General features: G+C 44.2%; 1 protein-coding gene across 1 annotated transcript; it reads left to right on the top strand.

The window, feature by feature from the left end:
• The first annotated feature begins 8,854 nt into the window (after positions 1 to 8,854).
• Positions 8,855 to 19,444, top strand: LOC149331509 (uncharacterized). Its single transcript, XM_089556690.1, has 2 exons — positions 8,855 to 11,745; positions 16,555 to 19,444. Exons 1-2 carry the CDS (start codon positions 11,325 to 11,327, stop codon positions 16,941 to 16,943), a joined length of 810 nt encoding a protein of 269 aa, XP_089412816.1. The 5' UTR covers positions 8,855 to 11,324; the 3' UTR covers positions 16,944 to 19,444.
• Positions 19,445 to 19,858: the final 414 nt, after the last annotated feature.

Genomic DNA, 19,858 nt, shown 5'->3' with positions numbered 1-19,858 from the left:
TGGTTTGAAAATAAAATGAAAATTAGTTTGTGAGGATGTCTCTATATGTGTAAGGGAAGGAATAAAGGAGGGAGTGAAAGAAGAAAAGAACAAGGTGCCATAGTGGAGGGCTGTGAATAATTTTGACCACCTTTAGCGTGCACTGACATCGTACAGCACATGGCCGGCAGCCTTTTGCATTTCGCCTCCATCGAAATGCGGCCGCCGCGGTCGGGTTCGCACCCGGGTACTCTTGGCTCTAGTAGAACTTTTTGACGGGTTGGTTGGTACATCGTTTTGAAAGAGTGTCGTACGCCAAAAAAAGGACGAAACAGGAAGGAAACAGAACAGGAAAGAGGCGCCTCTTTCCTGTTCTGTGTTTCCTTCCTGTTTCGTCCTTTTTTTGGCGTACGACATTCTTTCAAGACTCTTGGCTCAGTAGCCGAGCGCGCTAACTGCTGAGCCACCGCGGCGGGTGAAAAGAAAAAAAAAACTATCAAAGCGAAAGCTTTACTAGCCCGATTTCGCTGCGTCTCCACGAGTGACCTTTAACAGGAGAAACACAGCTGCGTAGTAACCACGCGACGTACCACGTGGCTTGTAGCAGCTGCAGCCGCGCGCTCCGCGGGCCGCGGCCCGCTGCATATCCGGTGTCTCGCTATGGACGAAGCAAGTCAGCCGGAGCTGACGTCCTCGATAGTGGGTACCCGCAGACGTCAGGCCGAGTCTGATCATCCGGCTGACATATTGTTGGGGCGAGGGATTTAGCAATCGATAGGGAGCGTTAAACGCGCTAAACGGGCGGCCGAAACCTATGCAGAGCGGGAGCTTCGAAAGCAAAGGAAAGGCGTATAACTGGCTCCCTTGGCACCCTAGGTGAGTGGATGATCGCCCGATCGCGCTTTAAGGTACGTGGTGGCGGTGAGAGAGATGTGACTCCACGCTCGTTATGTAAGCGGTTATGCAAGCGTGACTTTCGCTCCAGGCAACCATGGGTAAATGTAAGCCGTTCTGCTTGTAAAACGGAAACGGAGACCATAGAACACTTGGTTCTGAGGTGCGCAGAACTCCGCCCAGCCCTCCCAGAGGGGGCAGCAACGACCATAGAGATAGCGCTGGGATTTACTGGGGAGGACGGGCGAGTGGATGGGAAAAGCGTGACATTGACGAAGGGGAGGTTGGAGGATTGGTGGCGGAAATCAAGGGAGGCGTGAATTTCGAGGGGAAAAGGATAGACAGATTAGATATTGTAAGAGCGAAAGGGAAAGAAAGGGAAAAGAAAATTAAATTAACAATGGGGGAAGTATAGGCTAGGTGGCGCAAGCTGCTGTGCGATACAAAGGGTAAAGCCATTATCATTTATCCACCCGTGCAGTCATTTTTATTACGTGACGAGCCGACGAAAGCCGAAGCTGGGCCGGCTTGGCGTTTCGCGCGTGTGTAACGGTGTGCCCGCGCGAGCATTCCTCATTGCGCGTGATTTTTCGACTAGTTGCTTGAAATGTGGATATTATCGTGCCGTTAAATGGAACGTGCCACCCACCAAGCGTATCGAGCTTATGCGTCTTCATTCTCAAAGAACGACGGCGCATGTGACGGCGTAAGCCACCGCCTGAAGGGTGAGTAGTTGTAGCAAAAACATCTTTACTGATTGTGTGTGTAGCTTTGTTTACTTTGATTTGCCGTTGAGGAGAAACGATATAGTGGTGCGAAGTTCATAAAACGACAGCTTTTTTGAGGCGACATTGCTTTCTTTTTGCATTAAATCCGCGCGCGCAGTGCTTCGATGTAAGTACAAGTAGCTAGTTCATTTTCTTGTAAATATTGGTCTGATTCTGATCTATTTTGCGTCTCATCATTTATTTTTGCTGTCTTCTCGCCACGTCCAGCTTATGTCCTTGCACAGTCTTACGAAACCACCAGTCAGCCCCAAAATACGAAATAAGTCAGCCCCAAACCGTGCTCTGCCAACTCTGCATGATAACGAGTGCTGCAGCTATCTTTCACAGTTTTTCAACGACTGAAGTCTTGGCGTTGCTGATTCTAGTACTCTGTTGCAGAGTGCTAGACTTCGTTGTAAGTACAAGGCGCCCCGCACCTTGCGGAGATCGCACCTCACCATCGCGCTTCGTGAAACCCGAAACCAGGGAATTAGAAATCCGGAGACAGGCGGCCGGAGAGGGATGAAAAACATGTAGACAACTAGCTATGCGCCGCGATTGCAGTGATGCAGGCGGGCTAGAATAAGCCATTTGAAGTTGATAGACTGTCGTCCTGTTTGGTTAACCCAGAAAAAATTCAGGGGGCACTTTGTCTAAAGGCGTAGAGGTGAAAGCGTTTTGCGCACCACTTTGACTGCCTCTGGGGCACTGGTGACATCACTACTAGATGACGTCACTCATAATTAATACCTAATTACTAATTAATGGCTAATTACTGACTAATTTATAATACTAATTAACTGCTAATTAATGACGCTTAAGCTTCGCCTTTAGGAGTGGAACACGACACCGTGCTGTAGCGCTGCCAGGGAAGTCCATGGAACGCCATCACCCGATCCATGCCTTTGAGGAAAGAAAATGGTGCAGGAACCGTACAGGAATGGGAGGAAGTGGGAGTGAAAGAAAGAGAAAGAGGGGCGGGCCTTAATGAAGAAAATGGAAATTTTATATGAGGAAAGGAAATTATGCTGTAACTGTCTCACATATCTCGGTGGACACCTGTCAAAAGGGCAGCACCTCTACTGACAAGCTTCTGCTGACAACCTTCTGTCCACAATGATGAGGCATTAAAGGCATTAAAGGCTCTCGTCTTAATATACTACGTTCATAAGCAGTTGTTGTAGAACGTCTTTGGCAAGAGCTTGTGACAGTCCAACCTGTAGATGCGACCGGAGTAACGGACTGCACTCCTTTGGCTGATTAGGTTGGAGGTGAAGAATGTTCCATAATTATTGTAATGACAGCTAGCTGCAGATTTCTTTGTGTTAAGTTTACATACCTAAACGATAAATTGTCAGCCTGCAAAAGACACAGTTGTGTAAGGTTCTATAGTAGAGATTTAGATGGGAAGGAAAGATGTGCTCTTGAAAGCATGATGCAAACGTGAGGCAGGAGGAAAGTCTCGGTGAGCTGTCCAGCACTTCGATGAGAGGGCATGTTTTTGCCTGGTCCAGACTACTGTTATGCAAGGTATTATCTATGTGAGAAACGTTTCTTGCCATTCTAAACAACATGCTGTTTTTGAAGTGCATATCACGACTAAAACTGCACATCTTGGAAAGCTTTTCTTGAACCGTATTGCTTCTTATTTAGTGTGTTTACTGCAGACACAGAACCTCTCAGTGTTTGGTGTTGAGAGCTTGAAATCACCAATGGCTAGTGCCTTCTGCAGAGTATGCAGTAATGAGCTTGGGATGGTGTACAGAATCTTTGATCAGCTTTGAAAAAGGCCTGGAAGCCCTACTTGTTTGCTGTATTATTGAGCACGAGTATCAGTTTGATAAGAATCCAATTAAGCCCAGACATTTGACTGCACCATTAAGGCTGGGACAGCCATCTTGGAGTTGACAAATGTGTGGGACGAATTCAGAGCCAGTTGTGAAGTAAAAGAGCACAGATATTGCATGTGTGATGCTGAGAACATCTCATGTCCAGTACTGTCACAGTTTTTTTTTTTGTGGCTGACAGTGCTCATAGTGACACTTCATAAGCCACTAGCTGCTGTAGGGGTTGTCATAGAATATCCTAGGTTAGAGCTTGTGTATTGCAAGACTCCCATGTACTGTGCGATGTCGGCGCATGTTAAAAAATGCTAGGTTGTTGAAAATAATCTGGAGCCCTCCACTGTTATGTCCTCTGTAGCCCATGTGCTGCTGTGGGACAATTCACACCATACACCATGTTTCACTAGACGTTGCTGTTTTTTAGAAATGTTAAAAAGAACGAGGGGACACGATGATGATAGATTTTTATGGTGCAAGGGCATATGTGGCCAAAGAGCGCTATGGCACAAGGTATTTTTCATCTACTCAAGGTGGTGTCAAAGACCTATTTCCCAAGCATTTCATCCTAAATAAGTCGAGCACCAGACCAGGGGAAAGCTTGTACCTATTGTATTACCGGTGGGTACCTGGCGGCACTGGGGATCGAAACCTGCACCTCCCCACGCGAGGCGGATGTTCAGACCACTCGACCACCGCTGCAGTAGCGAGGAGACACTTCAGCTCCTCCTTGAAGAGTACCACGCGATAGCAGGTTGTGATGACATCACAAGGTCACATGACCAAGGTGGCCCACCTGCCATCTAGGTTGCTTCTCTGGGGATTTTGGATTTTTCACTCACGGCCAATGACACCGCTGCCGACGACACCAACTTTTCTGCGACACTTGACGCTATCATGTTAATATGTTGACCGTATGCCAGTGCAGATTGTCATGAAGTTCAATAAAACCACTGTGAAGGACCTCTGTGAGAAGGTACAGGTTAGAGGATGCTAAGTCAGATCACAGCGTAAAGCTGCATTTACATGAATACGACAGCAGTGCATCTTATCAACTTCTTGGTGTATTGCACCCATGTTAACGGGGAGAATGTAAATGTGGTGCCGCTGTCTCATCAGGCCTAATGTGGTACATGTATGCGGTGGTGCATCTACTCAACTGTGTATGCTAGCAAATGTATTGCCACTGTTGCCTTTGTGTAAACATGGCTATAGTGGCCAGTATAGTGGCCAGTATCCCCGCCTGTCACGCGGGAGACTGGGGTTCGATTCCCCGCCGCGGTGGCTCAGTGGTTACGGCGCTCGGCTGCTGGCCCGAAGGACGTGGGTTCGATCCCGGCCGCGGCGGCTGAATTTCTATGAAGGCGAAATTCTGGAGGCCCGTGTGCTGTGCGATGTCAGTGCACGTTAAAGAACCCCAGGTGGTCAAAATTACCGGAGCCCTTCACTACGGTGTCCCTCATAGCCTGAGTTGCTTTTGGGACGTTAAACCCCAATAAACCAATAAACTAAACATGGCTATAGGCTTGATGTTCCTCTGTGCTCCGACAGCAATCAACCCGCACATTAATGACGTAATCTATGCCAAGTCTGCTGGGGTCAGTGACTGGACTGCCAGTCACTTTTGGAACAGATGGCAGTTTCACGAGAGCTCCAATGTGCAGAGAAACTCATTTGACAAAATGGGTGGAGCCACAGGGCACGGCAAAAGTGCATGCGAAGGCGTTGGCGGGCTAGGGAAGAAACAATGGACAACTTGCTCTCGCCATGAAGTGAGGGTGTAGAAACAGCCAGTGGCTTTGTAGGCACACCTGAACGTAGGCTAACCGATATCAGTACTATGGAAGTTCCGTGCCGTTGGTATGCTGACCATCAAGACAGTATGGAAGAGTGGAAAAGGGCAGAGAAGATTGAATGCTCTATGTGTTGAAATATGCTAAATCTAGGCAATGCTTATGTGACCTACACTACCGGTTAGAAGTGGGACCAGTTCTAGGCTAGTTTACGGCCATGTGCGAGACCCTGTGGGAATACTGACATGAATAGTTCCTCTTTATTTCTTAATAAAATTTATGGAATTGAAGTCATGCGCCTGAACGTTTTTTTTTTAGATTTTTTGTGCTTTACCCTGCATCTTCATCTAAAATACTAAAATTGAAATATTTCCTTTGAGCAAGAGGGGTTTTGTTGAATGACTTTTCCACCATAACCCTAAAACACTCTACATGTGGAATAACCGTAAAACTCTCCACGTGGAGATGAGGTCGTCAGTGGGCTAGCGTCTGTGCTGCCAAGCAATGCCCTGTGTGAAAAAAACTCCAGAAAGTAGTACCGTCCTGCTGTACCTGAGTCCATTCTGGCTTGCACCTCAACCTAATATGACTGAATAGCAGTTAAAAGTGCTTTTCTCACTGAGGCATTAGAACTGACATTAAAAAACTTGTCGTTCTGAAATGCATCAACAATAATCTCTGTAGGGAGTGAGCAAGACAAAATTTGTATGCAATTATAAGTAAACAAATGTATAATAAAAATATAAACATTACATTAACAATATCATTGAAAAACTTATATTAGGAAGGACAGAATTTTCCTCAGATACTTTCTTTCCATGAGAAGCTTGAGTCTAGCAAGCACTTTCACATACATGAGTAAAACTGAAACTATGGACATCATCAGTTCCTATCAATAGGATACCGCTTTGCTATTCCAATGGGACAGTGTTCCTATTTGAACAGTTTTATGTTGCACTTTTGGTGTTACTTTGTTGCTTTTACTGACACAACTAGCCTGTAAAAATATTACTTTGATGTAAGCTCTCAGCTTTGTACCAACAATAATATTCGGGGAAAAGAAAGGGTTGGAGCTTCTTGCGTTGTGTTGCTCTTGTGTTGAGTGCATCCTGTGGGGTCGGGACCTCGTCAAGCTCCCCGAGCTTTTAGTCCCGCACTCCTCCTTCTCAAAGGAAATAAAGGTGATTGATTGATTGATTGATTGATTTACATGCCTCATGCACTACTGCAGGAATCAGTGGCGCTCTTTCTATTTCATTGCACAATGCTGCAGGAAAATCTGGCTTCTGTAACCTTTATATTTTGTTTCTTTTTTTCAACATTGCAGCAAGGTGCAAGATTGGACAAAGGAAATTCCTGCGCTGCTTTATCCCTTGATCATGTGCCCTCTCAACTTGGTTTGCTACTAGTAAATGACATATTTTTCTGTTGCTCCTTGTTTTCCCACACTTTCAACCTCTTTTGCACAGATTTTTTTCACTTGGTGACTATGGACTAGCTGCTACCTACTTGGAAGTTTGCATGATTGCATTGGTGCATGTTATCAACATTTTCTAAACGAATTGCCCTGAATTACTCTGTTTTTCTCTTTGAATGTGCATGCTGTCTTCTTCCTGTTCATATGTAATATGAAGGGCATTAAAGCTCACCTTCAGTTGATTCTTCTCCCCAAGCAGCATGAATTATTAGTCCAATATTAAAAATGGTTGGCTTCACTCGTCCTGTGCAGGACGTGCCTTTGCCAATGCATTTCCAGTATTGGGCCGGTGAGCTGCGCTGCTGGGGTGTTTTGTTTCTGATGAAACTTCGACACATTGTGCATTCATATCTGCTGGCAGAGTTGCATGGGGATTCACATGTTTTGACTGCTTCTTACAGTATTAGCTGCACAGGGGACTTCGCTTGAGGTAAACGGCGTCTCCATCTTGTGTTTGGATAGGAAGCTCTGGCCATCACTTGCTGGAAAGACAGGACCGTTGTCTAGCAGGCCTCAGCTACGAGTGCTTTGTGTACCAGGAAGTGGACACACTCCGGAATGTGCCTCCTATGTTTTTGTGATCTGGTTGGGTTGAAGAATGAACGCTATCATGTACAGTGCAAACAGATGTCAAGGCCACTTGTCTCGAGGCGCGTGGAGAAAACTATGAAGCCCTTTCGCGGCTTTCTTTGTTGCAGTCGGCTCTGAAGTGCTAAATCAGAAACAGGCAACAAAAATGCGCAACTGTATTTTGACAGTTTGAGTCAAACAACTAAATAACACTGTTTTACCATGTTAATGTAAGGGCACATGCATGTACCATATATTCTGAACTACTCTCCATACCTGGCATAGAGGCCACAGGGGTCAATTGTGGCAGGACTGAAGCAACCTCTCTGTCCCCGTGCTTCACTGCATCCTGTGTCTTTTGCCACTAGTGTATAAATTTTATAGTATTAGAGCGCTGTTTTTATGAATATGACTGGGCAAAACGCTGCCTCCTGTAAGCTTTCCTTGTTGGCGTTCTTTCGGCATTGTTGCAAGATTTGAAATTCGAAAAAGGAAAATCTTGTGCTGGGGTGATATGGCGTGCGTTTGTTGTCTACCTTACTTCTTGATCATCTGCCCTCTCTACTTTGTTTGTTGCATGTAAATGATATCTACTTTTGTGTTGTCTTTGCTTCCCAGTACTTTTGACTTCGCAGCTGCATTGACATGGTGACTGGCGTTCTGGTACAGCTACTGATGTATGGAGGTTTGGTTCATTGTATTAGGGCTTTTCATTGCTATATTGACCAGGCAGGCTTTAATTTTTGGTTTTTAGATGATTGTAATGCGTGGTTGCTGTGCATGGGTAATATAAAGGATATTAGAGGTGACGTTATGCTCATTCTCTGGCCTCTTACTCGTAAAACCTCGACGCCTTGTGTGTTCATGTGGAATGGCTGCCTTATGACTACTTCTTACTGTAATAGATGGCAGTAGTGACTGCCGCATGGGTGAACTGTGTTCTAGTCATGTCCGGATCGAAAGCTCTGGCCCTCCCTTGTTGGCAAGACAGTCCATCATGTAGATGGCCTCAGCTGTGAGCGCCATATGTACCAATGAGTGTATGTATTCGGGGGTGGGTCATCTGTGTTGTTGTGATCCCGGTGGTCTAAAGAATGGATAATGCTCGCATTTAGGGTGCATACAGTGGTCAGTGAAACATGCCCACGGTGAGGAGGAAACTATGGGAGTCTCTTTATGGTTTGAGAAATCGATGTCAAGTGGCAACAACTAGCAGCAAGCAAGAACCAGTATTGAAACCTTTTTGTAATAGCTGAACTCAAAAGGCCTCATTATACTTTCACAGTGTAAATGCATGTGCTTGCATTAGAGTTCTTGTCATCGGGTTTATTCCTGTGTTTTCTGCTCGTAATTTACAGATGCAGGAGAAAAACTGTTCTAACTGTGCCTATACTTTTGCAAGAAGGGAACTCTAGCAACGTACCATTAAGCAGAGCTATTTTATGACAATGATAAATATATTCCTCATGTACTCTCCCAATTGTGTTTTTATGGTTGGTAGCCTCTCCTTTCTGCATTGTTGCCCCACAGACCAGATTTTTGTCTTTAAGAGCTACTAGAACAGGTAGTTGTACCAGTGCACCACCGGCCCATTCTAGAAAGAGAGCCTTTCCTCTTAGTAACAGTCTTTATCCATCTACTTTAACACACTAATGCCTGCTACTGTGCTGCAAAGAAAAGTTATTAACCACTGTTGCACGTTACTTTTCTCACCTTCAGGAGCAATTGGGGTCTACTAATTGGGATTCTTAAATACATGAAATACTTGTGCTGCTGCTTTTGGTGTTTGGAATTCTTTTAACTGCGAGTGCATGGCTCTATTTTACATTGCAGGCTTCCGAACCAATATCCACGAGCCAAGGAGCACCTGCTGCAAGAGGAAGAATCGTTTAGGTCTCTCATCACTCACAGACACAGTGGCTTGATATCCATGACTTTGGAAATGGTTTATCTAGTGATTTTAATGATGTTCACGCTCAAAATGGGGCTGCTTCGGACCACTGCAATGTCAAGAGCTGGTCCAATTGGCTGTAATGTGAATGATGCAATGTTGTGAAAGATTGTGTCCGTGACATTTCTGTCCGTGGCATTGTTTTCAGTGCTGAGAAAACTGAATGCTTGATAAATTTTGCTAATACTTTGAGAAATGCTCTCATTGCTGTTCTGCTACTTTTGTAATTCAGTTTCTTACTTCTTGGTGTCTTTTACTTTATGCCTATCTATGCGACTGTGATGGAGCCTGCGCTGGAAAACTAGCATCAGTGACTTTTTCTGCCTTGCATTCAGATACACTAAGAAGCAATGTTTTATAAACTGTAGCTTCTAGTGCGCAGCTTGTGTGTTGGCAACCAAGTTGGTAGCGGGCTTGCAGCATGAGGCCTAGAGTGAACCAATCACTCCATGAAGGAGGGAATGGGTAGGGGTAAAAGGATGATGTTCTTTGAATAGTACTGGACATTCAAAGAATTCACAATTTTTTGGGGTTGAGTAACTTCCGTTGATGTTAAGTCATGCATGCAACATTACTAGCAATGCCTTAACAGTATGTCTTGCTTTGAGCATGTAGATTTCAACCTGAAGTTTCCAGTTCTACTTTTAGGTTTATTACGACAGCAGGCCATAGGCTGTTACATGAGTAATAGATGTTTTATGCGAAGCATATTAACGTAGGTTTCAGGCCTTCGCGCGACGCCCGGCGGTGGCCACCATTGACCTTCAAGTGACCTTCAAGTAGGTCACGTGACATGACGTTACGTGATGACGTCACACCGGCTGCAGATGGGGCCTCATATCGCGCCGTCGGTCGCCTCCCGGCGGTGGCCACCATTGACCTTGAAGTGAGATCACATGATGTGACGTCACGTGATGACGTCACACCGGCTGCAGATGGGGCCTCATATCGCGCCGTCGGACGTCGCCCGGCGGAGGCCTCCACGCTTCGGTTCGCGCCGTCTCGCGTGATGCGGCGGCGGCGCCACTATCGCTGCATCACGTGATATGTGACGTCACGCCAGGGATGAGGCGGTGCGCGCCCGCCGTCGCGTCAGTCTCTGTGCCCGCAACCGCGCCAGCGTCTTTGCGCCAGGCGTGTATGCGGTCAAGATGCCTCCAAACGCTAAGGACATGCTTCGCATCCACTGGGCTTAACCTTGATAAGCCTCCAATTTTTTTCATTTGGTTATCCGTTTTTTCTTTCAAAACATCTATACCTGTTTTGTGTCTGGACTGTCATTTATTCTTTCCAATCTGTAATCATACCAATTCGTAGACAGCCACAATTCAGCAAGACTTTTGTTTTATCATGAGCCTGTTCTAAGAAGATGGCGTCTGCAGGGTTTGTGTAGACGCATGGTTTTGTGGCAAAATGAAGTGTTACTCAAAACAGCCCCAAACTTAAGCTTAAACGAATCGTACTAGAAGCGTTGCAGTTTTCAAGGTCAGAAACCAAGCTATTTACTTGGATAAACAGACTCTTGGGCTCAGTGTAGTCCAAACTTGCAAATGATAACTGTGAATATGTTGATGGAAACGCTATGGCTTGTGGAGAAATTTTGATCTTTTCAGGAGTTTATCCCCAGTGACTACTCATTAGAGAGTGTTTAGAGTACTTCACTTGATAGAAAAGATACATTCGTTAGTTGTGTAAAGATCTACTAGGCATTGGAAACTGCCGTTGGATTGTTTTTGAAAAAGTCTTGGCCTCAACACATCTGTATTGACCCTGTTCTGAGCTACTAATAGAACAAGGAAGGTATAGATTCCGAGCTTTTAATGTGATCTTAACTTGGCTTACCTTAATCTACCCAACACTGTTCAACATTCTTGGTAATATAGATTTATTTCCACATTAAAGGTTTGCCTTATCTGTGAGCAGACGGCAAAACACGAGTTCTTGTTTTAGAACTAAGTTCGTTTTGGGTCTGTGTTCAATCTGACATGCTTGTACAGGTGTTTAAAGCTTTCACAATCACTAGTATGTTGCTCTTGTGCGAAGTTAGCTGTGATGTGGTGCAGCACGGTTGATTTGAATAACTCTGGTTCACATGATGCAGGCTTGGTTGCTACACATCATGGGTGCAGCGTGTCTCCAGGACCAACTACTCTTGCTGGTATTCACCCCACGGGCCTCCTTGTGACATTTACTACGAATGTGGACCAGCATAGACAGACATCCAAGCAGGTGTTTCAGTGCAGCTACTGCAACAAAAGCTTCGCAAGGCGGGACCATCTGACTGAACACATCCGCACCCACACTGGTGACCGTCCATTTCGGTGTGACCACTGCGACCGCACATTTGCACATAAGAGGAGCCTTGTTCACCACCAGCGCACCCACACGGGCGAGAGGCCGTACCAGTGCGAGCTGTGCCCCATGGCTTTTGCAAAACATTACAACCTTGATGTGCATGTGCGGGCCCATAGGGGTGAGAAACGATTCCAGTGCCACTTCTGTACAGAGACATTTGGTTTGAAGTACAATTTGGAACGGCATGAGGAGAGTCAGCATGCTTCAGGCACTCAAGTTCCGTGACGTGGTACATTTCAATGACACCAGCAATGACCATTCCTAACAAACTCGTAGAGGTGGTTACATTGAACTTGGCATGTATCATCGTCGTCATCTGTGTCGACAGACTGCGAAGTTCCAATCATAAATAGGGTACAGTATTTCCTGGTGTAAAAGTTGCAATTTTTTCAGAATTTTTTGTCTGTGCGCTTATGCACTGACGTTTATATACAGCGAAAAATGGCAAGTTGCTGCACGCCATCTTGCACTGTGTCCAGTAACCACGTTTGGAAATAAAACCGATGTGTAAATGGGGTAAAAAAGATCAGGGTATAAAAAAATGCTATTTTATGGGTAGAACGGCATAATCTTGCCATAGTCATGCTAGCTGTATATACTCCAGCTATGTTCTGGAAGGTTCTGATTTTGCCGTCAACTGTTTCGCCTTCACTTCTGTGTGCCTACGGGCGCATCACAAGCTATCTTGTGCCTCTCATATTGTTCTTGTTGAAAATGACGCTAGCTTTGAGTTGAAGGAGCTACACTGAAAAATTAAAGTTTTGTGCTGTTGATTATGCGTTGTAGAATGAAAACTGGGCAGCGAGGAGGCAGAAATTAATGTTTTTGCCTCTGAATGTGAATGCTTGTGTAGCATATACCAGTGTTTCGAATGGTGATCCTGGCATTTTTGATCTTGTTTCCAGATGCCTTGAAGTTCGGCTGACACTGTTTCAAATTGTCAAAAAAAAAAAAGATAGTGCTTCTAGCATTCCACCTTGTTGTAGCCTTTTTGTGGCATCTGAAACATGTCTGAATTTTATTGAAACAGGCCTTCCCTTAGTCATTGTTTTTCAGTACAACCATACATTATGCTGTGCTGACAAGAGCTGAGATAAACTTCCAATTGATTCATCATTGCGAGTGCTTTTAACTGTGAAGAAGAGACTGATGTGCTTGTAGAAACTTTTGCTTGAATGGTGCGAGAAATTCTTCAGTGTGTTGTGAGCTTGCATTTTTTTTGTGTGTGTGACTTTACTTAGCTTACATGAGTGTTTCTTTGCCACTGGGGGCCAGAATTGCTAATCTACTGATTTGGTTGAGTTATGGTGTGCATTGGAATTCCCCCGCTTTGCGGTGCTTTAGCAGATAACATTTCGCCGCATATGTGAGGATACGGAGACCATGAGTACATTCGACATTCACCGTTGCCTTTTGCCAAGTCGCGACTGCTGTAGGCTGCCCTACGATGAACGTGTGTGTGATATGAAAATGTTTTCATCATTAGAAGTTTCCTGTTGAAAAATCTATAAATTTTTGAGCTGTGTCCAAGTATCTGTTACATAGAATCGGTTAATGAAATGGACTGTGGGTGCAAAGGTAATTTCAAAGAGATGATTCATAGCACTGTGCGTGAGCAAAGATAATTGGGTGAGGGACTGATAGGTCATGTAATCATGCTCATCAGCATCACTAGTGACACTTTCTTTTATTTCTCCCTTCCTATTTCTTCCCCTCTTCTGTGGTAACTGTTATGCCTTTTTTGTTCCCTCTGTGGGCTAGAGACTGTGTGGAGTTCTGGTGTAGGTGCTCTGGTGGAACTTAGTGTGATTGCATTTGTCATTTAGTTTGTTCAACTTGTAGCACCCTGCCTTTGTTGTTTGCTTTTTGAGTATGTGTGACATGATTGATTCTGATGTGTGATATAAAGGGCATTAGAGTGGACTCTATGTTCAGTGTCCTTCTATTCTGATTCTGTTAAAATTTTTACACCCTATGCGTTCATGTGGAGGGCAATCTGTTTCAGCCCCATTCAGTTGTTCCCAAGATTTGGTTGCTTTTTGGAGTGATAGCTTTACTTGGCCATTCCATGTTTTTAACACTGCTGCGATCATGCATTTTAACGAAAAAGGCCAGACTTAATTTTCTACCAAAGAAAATGTTGACCAAGTGTTCCTGAGCTGCGAGTTATAATGTCCTCAGGGGCACACCATTTATGATTTGGTATTTTTGTTGGTGATGGACGGACAAATGGATAAGTGTGTGATATGAAATTGCGACTTATTTTTTTCACCGCATAATGAATTCTTTCTCCGAAATTGCTGCCACCTTTCCTGGAAAAAAAAAGCCTGTTTGTTATATGAGTGAATACGGTAGTAAGGCAATCAATCCATGCTTTATTTCCAATGAAGAGTTAACAGGTGCTAATAGGTCACTGAGCTGTTTTGCTCAGAAACCATCTTTACCTGCTACTTAGTGCATTTTAGTGTTTTGCTAGCAGCTGCCGCACTACAGTGCACTCTTTAGTATATACTTCAAGGGACCAGGAGTCTGCTTGAATTTTTAGAATTTTGAATTTTCAGGAGTGCACTTTAATATGGTTCAAGACAATGTAATTTGCTTTATGGATATCTGTGCATACAAATAGTATTTTGGGGTGTTAATTTTATGCAAACATAGTTATAAACATTAGCTCAGCATAAAATATTGGTGAAAGGCTCAGCCATCTGTCTCCTACTGATTGAGAGGTTGTAAATAAAAGTGATAATGTGCTGGTGTCCCAACGGAATAAAACCACATTAATTTGAACTGCAGGAAACTGGATAAAGCAGCCAAATTATCAGAATGTCAGATTATCACATGGCCCTTAAAAGCATTTAAAAATTGTAAATTGGAAACCACAGCACATTGGGCAGTGGTCATCTGCCCCTGAATGAAAACTTGGAAACTGCACTGCAATGACTTTTTGCAGCTGTGTCGTTGCTTTGTTGCATGGACAGTGTTTAAGCACAACTGCTCCGAAAGAGGGCTTTCGCGGCCTCTTTCATGGTGCAATGAAATCTAGTCCATGTTAGGTGGCTTCACTGCACAAATGGCGAACAGCGTGTGGTAAGCTCATAGTTTCGATGCACAGGAGAAACCATGTGAAAGCAAGGGGAATGTAAATTGGCATCAGTATGGGGAGATGTCTTCTTACAAATAAAATAAAAAAGTAAAGACCAATGACATACCACTCAGCGTTTAAAACGGCATGCGATTGGGCTTAGCTGAAGCTCTGCAAATGAAACTATGCTGTGATGGGGGCTGTCACTGCTAGCATTGCATGCACAGCAGCTTGGGCAGGCAACAATGTGCCGTGCAATTTAGGCTTGGGGAGGGATAGTTGAACGATCACTTCCCCCGTTGAGGTATGACCGGTGAATTTACAGCTAACATGACGCCACTAATGTGACATATCCAACCTTAGCTGTGGCTCCTTCATGCACTGGGAGTGCCGGGGGTCCAAATTATGTGGCTTTAAAATACACTGGAAATATAACCGGCCATCCGAAATGACATTTGTCTGAATTAACTGAAAGTGCAACTTATCTGAGTTTGACATGAAGTATTTGGCAGATAATTTTCATGTCTGCTGTATAAAGAACCCTTAGTACCAGTTGCCTCAGGGCATTGGACCCTGGACTGCACCTCCGTCTTCCATGTGATGTAGCTCGTCGTGTCGTCTATAGCTCGGCGTTGCCTTCACAAATAAGTATGCTTTCTGGATCGCGATGGCCGACAACCGTTCTTGTGTAAACTGTTCCTGTGAAGAGATAATCACTCATCTCTTGTCTGAGTGCCCTGTCTTTGTGACCGAAAGACATAAGCTGCGTTGTGCTCTGGCACGCCTTGATCCTCGCCCTTTCACAGAGGTCAACATACTCGGTCTGTGGCCACAACAGTCGACTGCCATCAAGGCTTACAAAGCACTGTTTTGTTTTTTGAGAGAGACTGTCTTGATTGACAGATTGTGACTGTTTCCCGTTCCTTCTCTCTTCCCGCTTTAATCCCCTCATTCCCTTCCCCAGTGCAGGGTAGCCAACCGGAATCCTTTCTGGTTAAAACCCCTGCCTTTCCCCTCTCTCTGTATCTATCTATCTAGTACCGGTTAACTAATGTGCCTTCCACATGCACATTGGGCTGCCACATTACAAATGTTGGATGCATAACCTGGTCAAGCACCACAGGATTTGGGAATGAGGTTCTTTTCCTTAAATCATGGTGTTTTTCTTTGTTTTATTTCACGGGAGTCAAGACCATTGTCAACAAGCTTGACCAGTGAATTCACAAATGCATCTAGAATCGATGCTGTGCCCCCACTTCGTTTAGTGTAGGAACTAGATGTTCCTCCAATCCAGGAACGATTGAAATTCAAGAACCCCTCTCATCGTTTCCTCTGACAAGGAGCTCCTCGAGAAGGCTTTCTCTACTGCGCCTTCGTTGAGAGAGTGGGAATGACCTATGGGGACGAGATGAAAACGAAAATTCCTCCCTAAAATGGCATGTCATGTCAATTATATCACTGTCCAATGAACCTTCACAAACAACCTCACCATTCGCGGCCCAAGTAAAGCATTTCTATTGTCCCTATTCTGAGCCACTAATAGAACGAAGAAGGTATAGATGCCTAGCTTTTAATGTGATCATAACTTTGCTTACCTTAATCTGCCCAACACTGTTGGTAATATCCATATATTCGCAAGCTGAAAAGTTAGCCATATCTTTGAGCTTATGTCACAACATGAGTTCTTGTTTCAGAGCCATGTTCGTTTTGAGGTTGTGTTGAATCTGACATGCTTGTACAGGTGTTTAGAGTTTTCACATTCACTAGTATGTTGCTCTTGCACGAAGGTAGCTGCGATGTGGAGCAGCACGGTTGATTTGAATAACTCTGGTTTACATGATGCAGGCTTGGTTGCTGCACATCATGGGTACAACGCGTCTCCAGGACCAACTTCTCTTGCCGGCATTCACCCCATGGGCCTCCTTGTGACATTTACTACCAATAATATGGACCAGCATAGACAGACATCCAAGCAGGTGTTACAGTGCAGCTACTGCAACAAAACCTTTGCAAGGCGAGACCACCTGACTGAACACATCCGCACCCACACTGGTGACCGTCCATTCCGGTGTGACCACTGCGACAACACGTTTGTGTATAAGAGGAGCCTTGTTGAGCACCAGCGCACCCACACGGGCGAGAGGCCGTACCGGTGCGAGCTGTGCCCTATGGCTTTTGCAAAACATTACAACCTTCTTGTGCACGTTATGCGAGCCCATAAGGGTAAGAGATGATCCCAGTGTCACTTGTGTGCGAAGACATTCGATCCGAAGTACAATTTGGAACAGCATGAAGAGAGTGACCAAGCTTCAAGCAATCCAGTTCCATGATGTTGTGGTACCTTTCAGTGGCACCAGCAGTGACCATTCCTAGCAAACTCGTCGAGGTGGTTACATTGAACGTTACCTGTATCGGTAGACTACAAAGTTACAACAATATTTAAATTGGGTACCCTATTTTATGGTGTATAAGTTGCAATTTTTTTGGAACGTTTTGTCTGTTTGCTTGTACACTGATGCTTATATGCAGCAAAAAATGACACGTCACTGATTATAATCTTACAGTGTGTCCAGTAACCATTTTGGAAAATATAATCGGTGTGTAAATGGGGTAAAAAAGATCAGAGTATATTAAAACACAATCTTACGGGTAGATTGGCATAATCTTGCCATGGACATGCTGGATGCATTCATTGCAGCTGTGTTCTGGAAAGTTTTGATTTTGGCGTCAATTGTTCCGGCTTCACTTACGTGTGGCTTCAGGCACATCACAAGCTGTCCTGCACCTCGTGCATTGTTCTTGTTGAAAATGACTCTAGCCGTGAGTTGAAGGAGCTACAATGGAGAATTAAAGTTTTGTGCTGCTGATAATACATTGTAGAATGGAAACCAGGCAGCGGGGAGGCAATTTGATTTGAAAAGAAAAATGATCCAGGACTGGCGTAAAGCTGCAATGACACTGCAGTGAATGATACCAGCAAATGTCTCGCAGGATGGTTACAAGTGTGTAACGTGAACGTTTGAGTGTTAGTTGTAGTGTCAGAGCTAAGTTTTCAGAAACAGGCCGTGCGACTACCGGCTCTGTGATCTCTTGGCGCACTGTGGAGTTCGTGGGGAGACTTGTTGCAGCCGTCGCTCTTGCCAAAACATAACAATGCCACGCTGCGTTTCATGCCTAAGCATTTAACTTGCTGGCAAGATCTGTGCTTGAACGACGACAACAGCGATGCAAAACTGATGAACGAGCAAACAGTTAACACTAGAACGCATACCGCAAGAAAGACGCGTGCTAACTAGAGCTTAAAGATTATCTGTAGAGGACGGCTGCTGTAGGTGTGTATTTTTGCCTCCCTCTTCAACGAAAGTATCTTCAGTGCATTTTTGTAGTGTTTACCGATAAAAGTATGTGTGTTATATAGCGGTGTGACTTATGTATGCCTTTTTTAAGAAAAAACTGCCATTTAGGAAGGGGGTGCTATATGTACATAGGTGTCTCTTGTACACTGGAAAATACAGTACTTACACTGAGAACGTAGGTTTTGTAGTCTAGGAAAAGTGGGAAAAAAATGAATTTTGGCCATTGCCACCGCCAGCCATATATGCAAGCAAACTGCTGTGATGTCAAGACAATTTTCGTGCATGAATCTCTTGCAGATGGTCTGGTACTCCTTTTCCATTGATGTCTTGAGTTTGAATGGAGTGCCTCAACGAAATTGTCCATTTTTATACATATACATATACATACACACACACACACACACACACACACACACACACACACACACACACACACACACACACACACACACACACACGCACACGCACGCATACATACATACATACATACATATAAGTATATATTAAGAAATTCATGTCTTGCTGATGGACAAAGGTCTATACAATTGGAAAGAGCTGTGAAATTGTTTAATAATATTAATAACCTGAATTAAGATGTGTCCTCAATAACTCTTTAATATGATGTGGAGCTTGCAGTGTTTTTAAACTATTTGCATTTTGAGTAGAAGTATAATATTTGAAGGGTTGCAGACGTTCTAAGCTGAAAATTTCAGTTTCCATTCTTACACATTTACCTGTTAACGCAAGCATTGTTCCTTCCACCTGCATTCAACAATTCTTTTACTGATTTGCGAAGGCTCTTGCTTTCCACCTACAGGAATGTTAGAAAAAGAAAAGGGCACCTATCTATCTGACAAAGGTGCATTCCAATCATTTGCAGTGGTGGGAATACTGCGCCAATTGTGCCAACTTGCACAATTGATGAAAATGTTTTCATCATTAGAAGTTTCCTGTTGAAAAATCTGTGAAATTTTTAGCTGTGTCCAAGTATCTGTTACATAGAATCGGTTAATAAAATGGTTTGTGTATGCAAAGGTAATTTCAGAGATGATTCATAGCACTGTGCGTAAGCAAAGATAATTGGGTGAGGGACTGATAGGTCATGTAATCGTGCTCATCAGCATCATTGGTGACACTTTCTTTTATTTCTCCCTTCCTATTTCTTCCCCTCTTCTGTGGTAACTGTTATGCCTTTTTTGTTCCCTCTGTGGGCTAGAGACTATGTGGAGTTCTGGTGTAGATACTCTGGTGGAACTTTTGTGATTGCATTTGTCATTTAGTTTGTTACACTTGTAGCGCCCTGTCTTTGTCGTTTGCTTTTTGAGTGTATGTGTGACATGATTGATTCTCATGTGTCATATAAAGGGCATTAGAGTTGACTCTATGTTCAGTGTCCTTCTATTCTGATTCTGTTAAAATTTTTACACCTTGTATGCTCATGTGGAGGGCACTCCATTTCAGCCTCATGCAGTAGTTTAGAAGCTTTGATTGCTTTTCGGAGTGCTAGCTTTACTCGGACATTCAATGGTTTTAGCACGTACATCAGCTTGCGCAGGCAACAATGTGTCGTGCAGTTCAGGCTTGGGGAGGGATAGTTGAACGATCACTTGCCGTGTTGAGGTATGACCAGTGAATTTTCAGCTAACATGACGCCACTAATGTGACGTATCCGACCTCGGATGTGGCTCCTTCGTGCACTGTTAGTGCCGGGGTGCAAATTGTGTAGCTTCAGAATACACTGGAAATATAACCGTCCATCCAAAATGACATTTGTTTGAATTAACTGAAAGCGC

Source organism: Amblyomma mixtum, chromosome 8, assembly GCF_055824585.1.
Source record: "Amblyomma mixtum isolate Tamu chromosome 8, ASM5582458v1, whole genome shotgun sequence".
Taxonomy (NCBI): Eukaryota; Metazoa; Arthropoda; class Arachnida; order Ixodida; family Ixodidae; genus Amblyomma; species Amblyomma mixtum.
Note: the sequence above shows the minus strand (reverse complement) of the source record. Positions and strands in the feature narration are given on the sequence as shown.

What these genes read in the sequence shown, in the direction of transcription:
- LOC149331509 (XM_089556690.1), top strand. Translation starts at nt 11,325, where the DNA reads ATGTGGTGCAGCACGGTTGATTTGAATAACTCTGGTTCACATGATGCA. An exon ending in GCATGTGCGGGCCCATAGGG is followed by an intron (nt 11,746 to 16,554) that starts GTGAGAAACGAT and finishes TACATGATGCAG; the next exon opens with GCTTGGTTGCTGCACATCAT.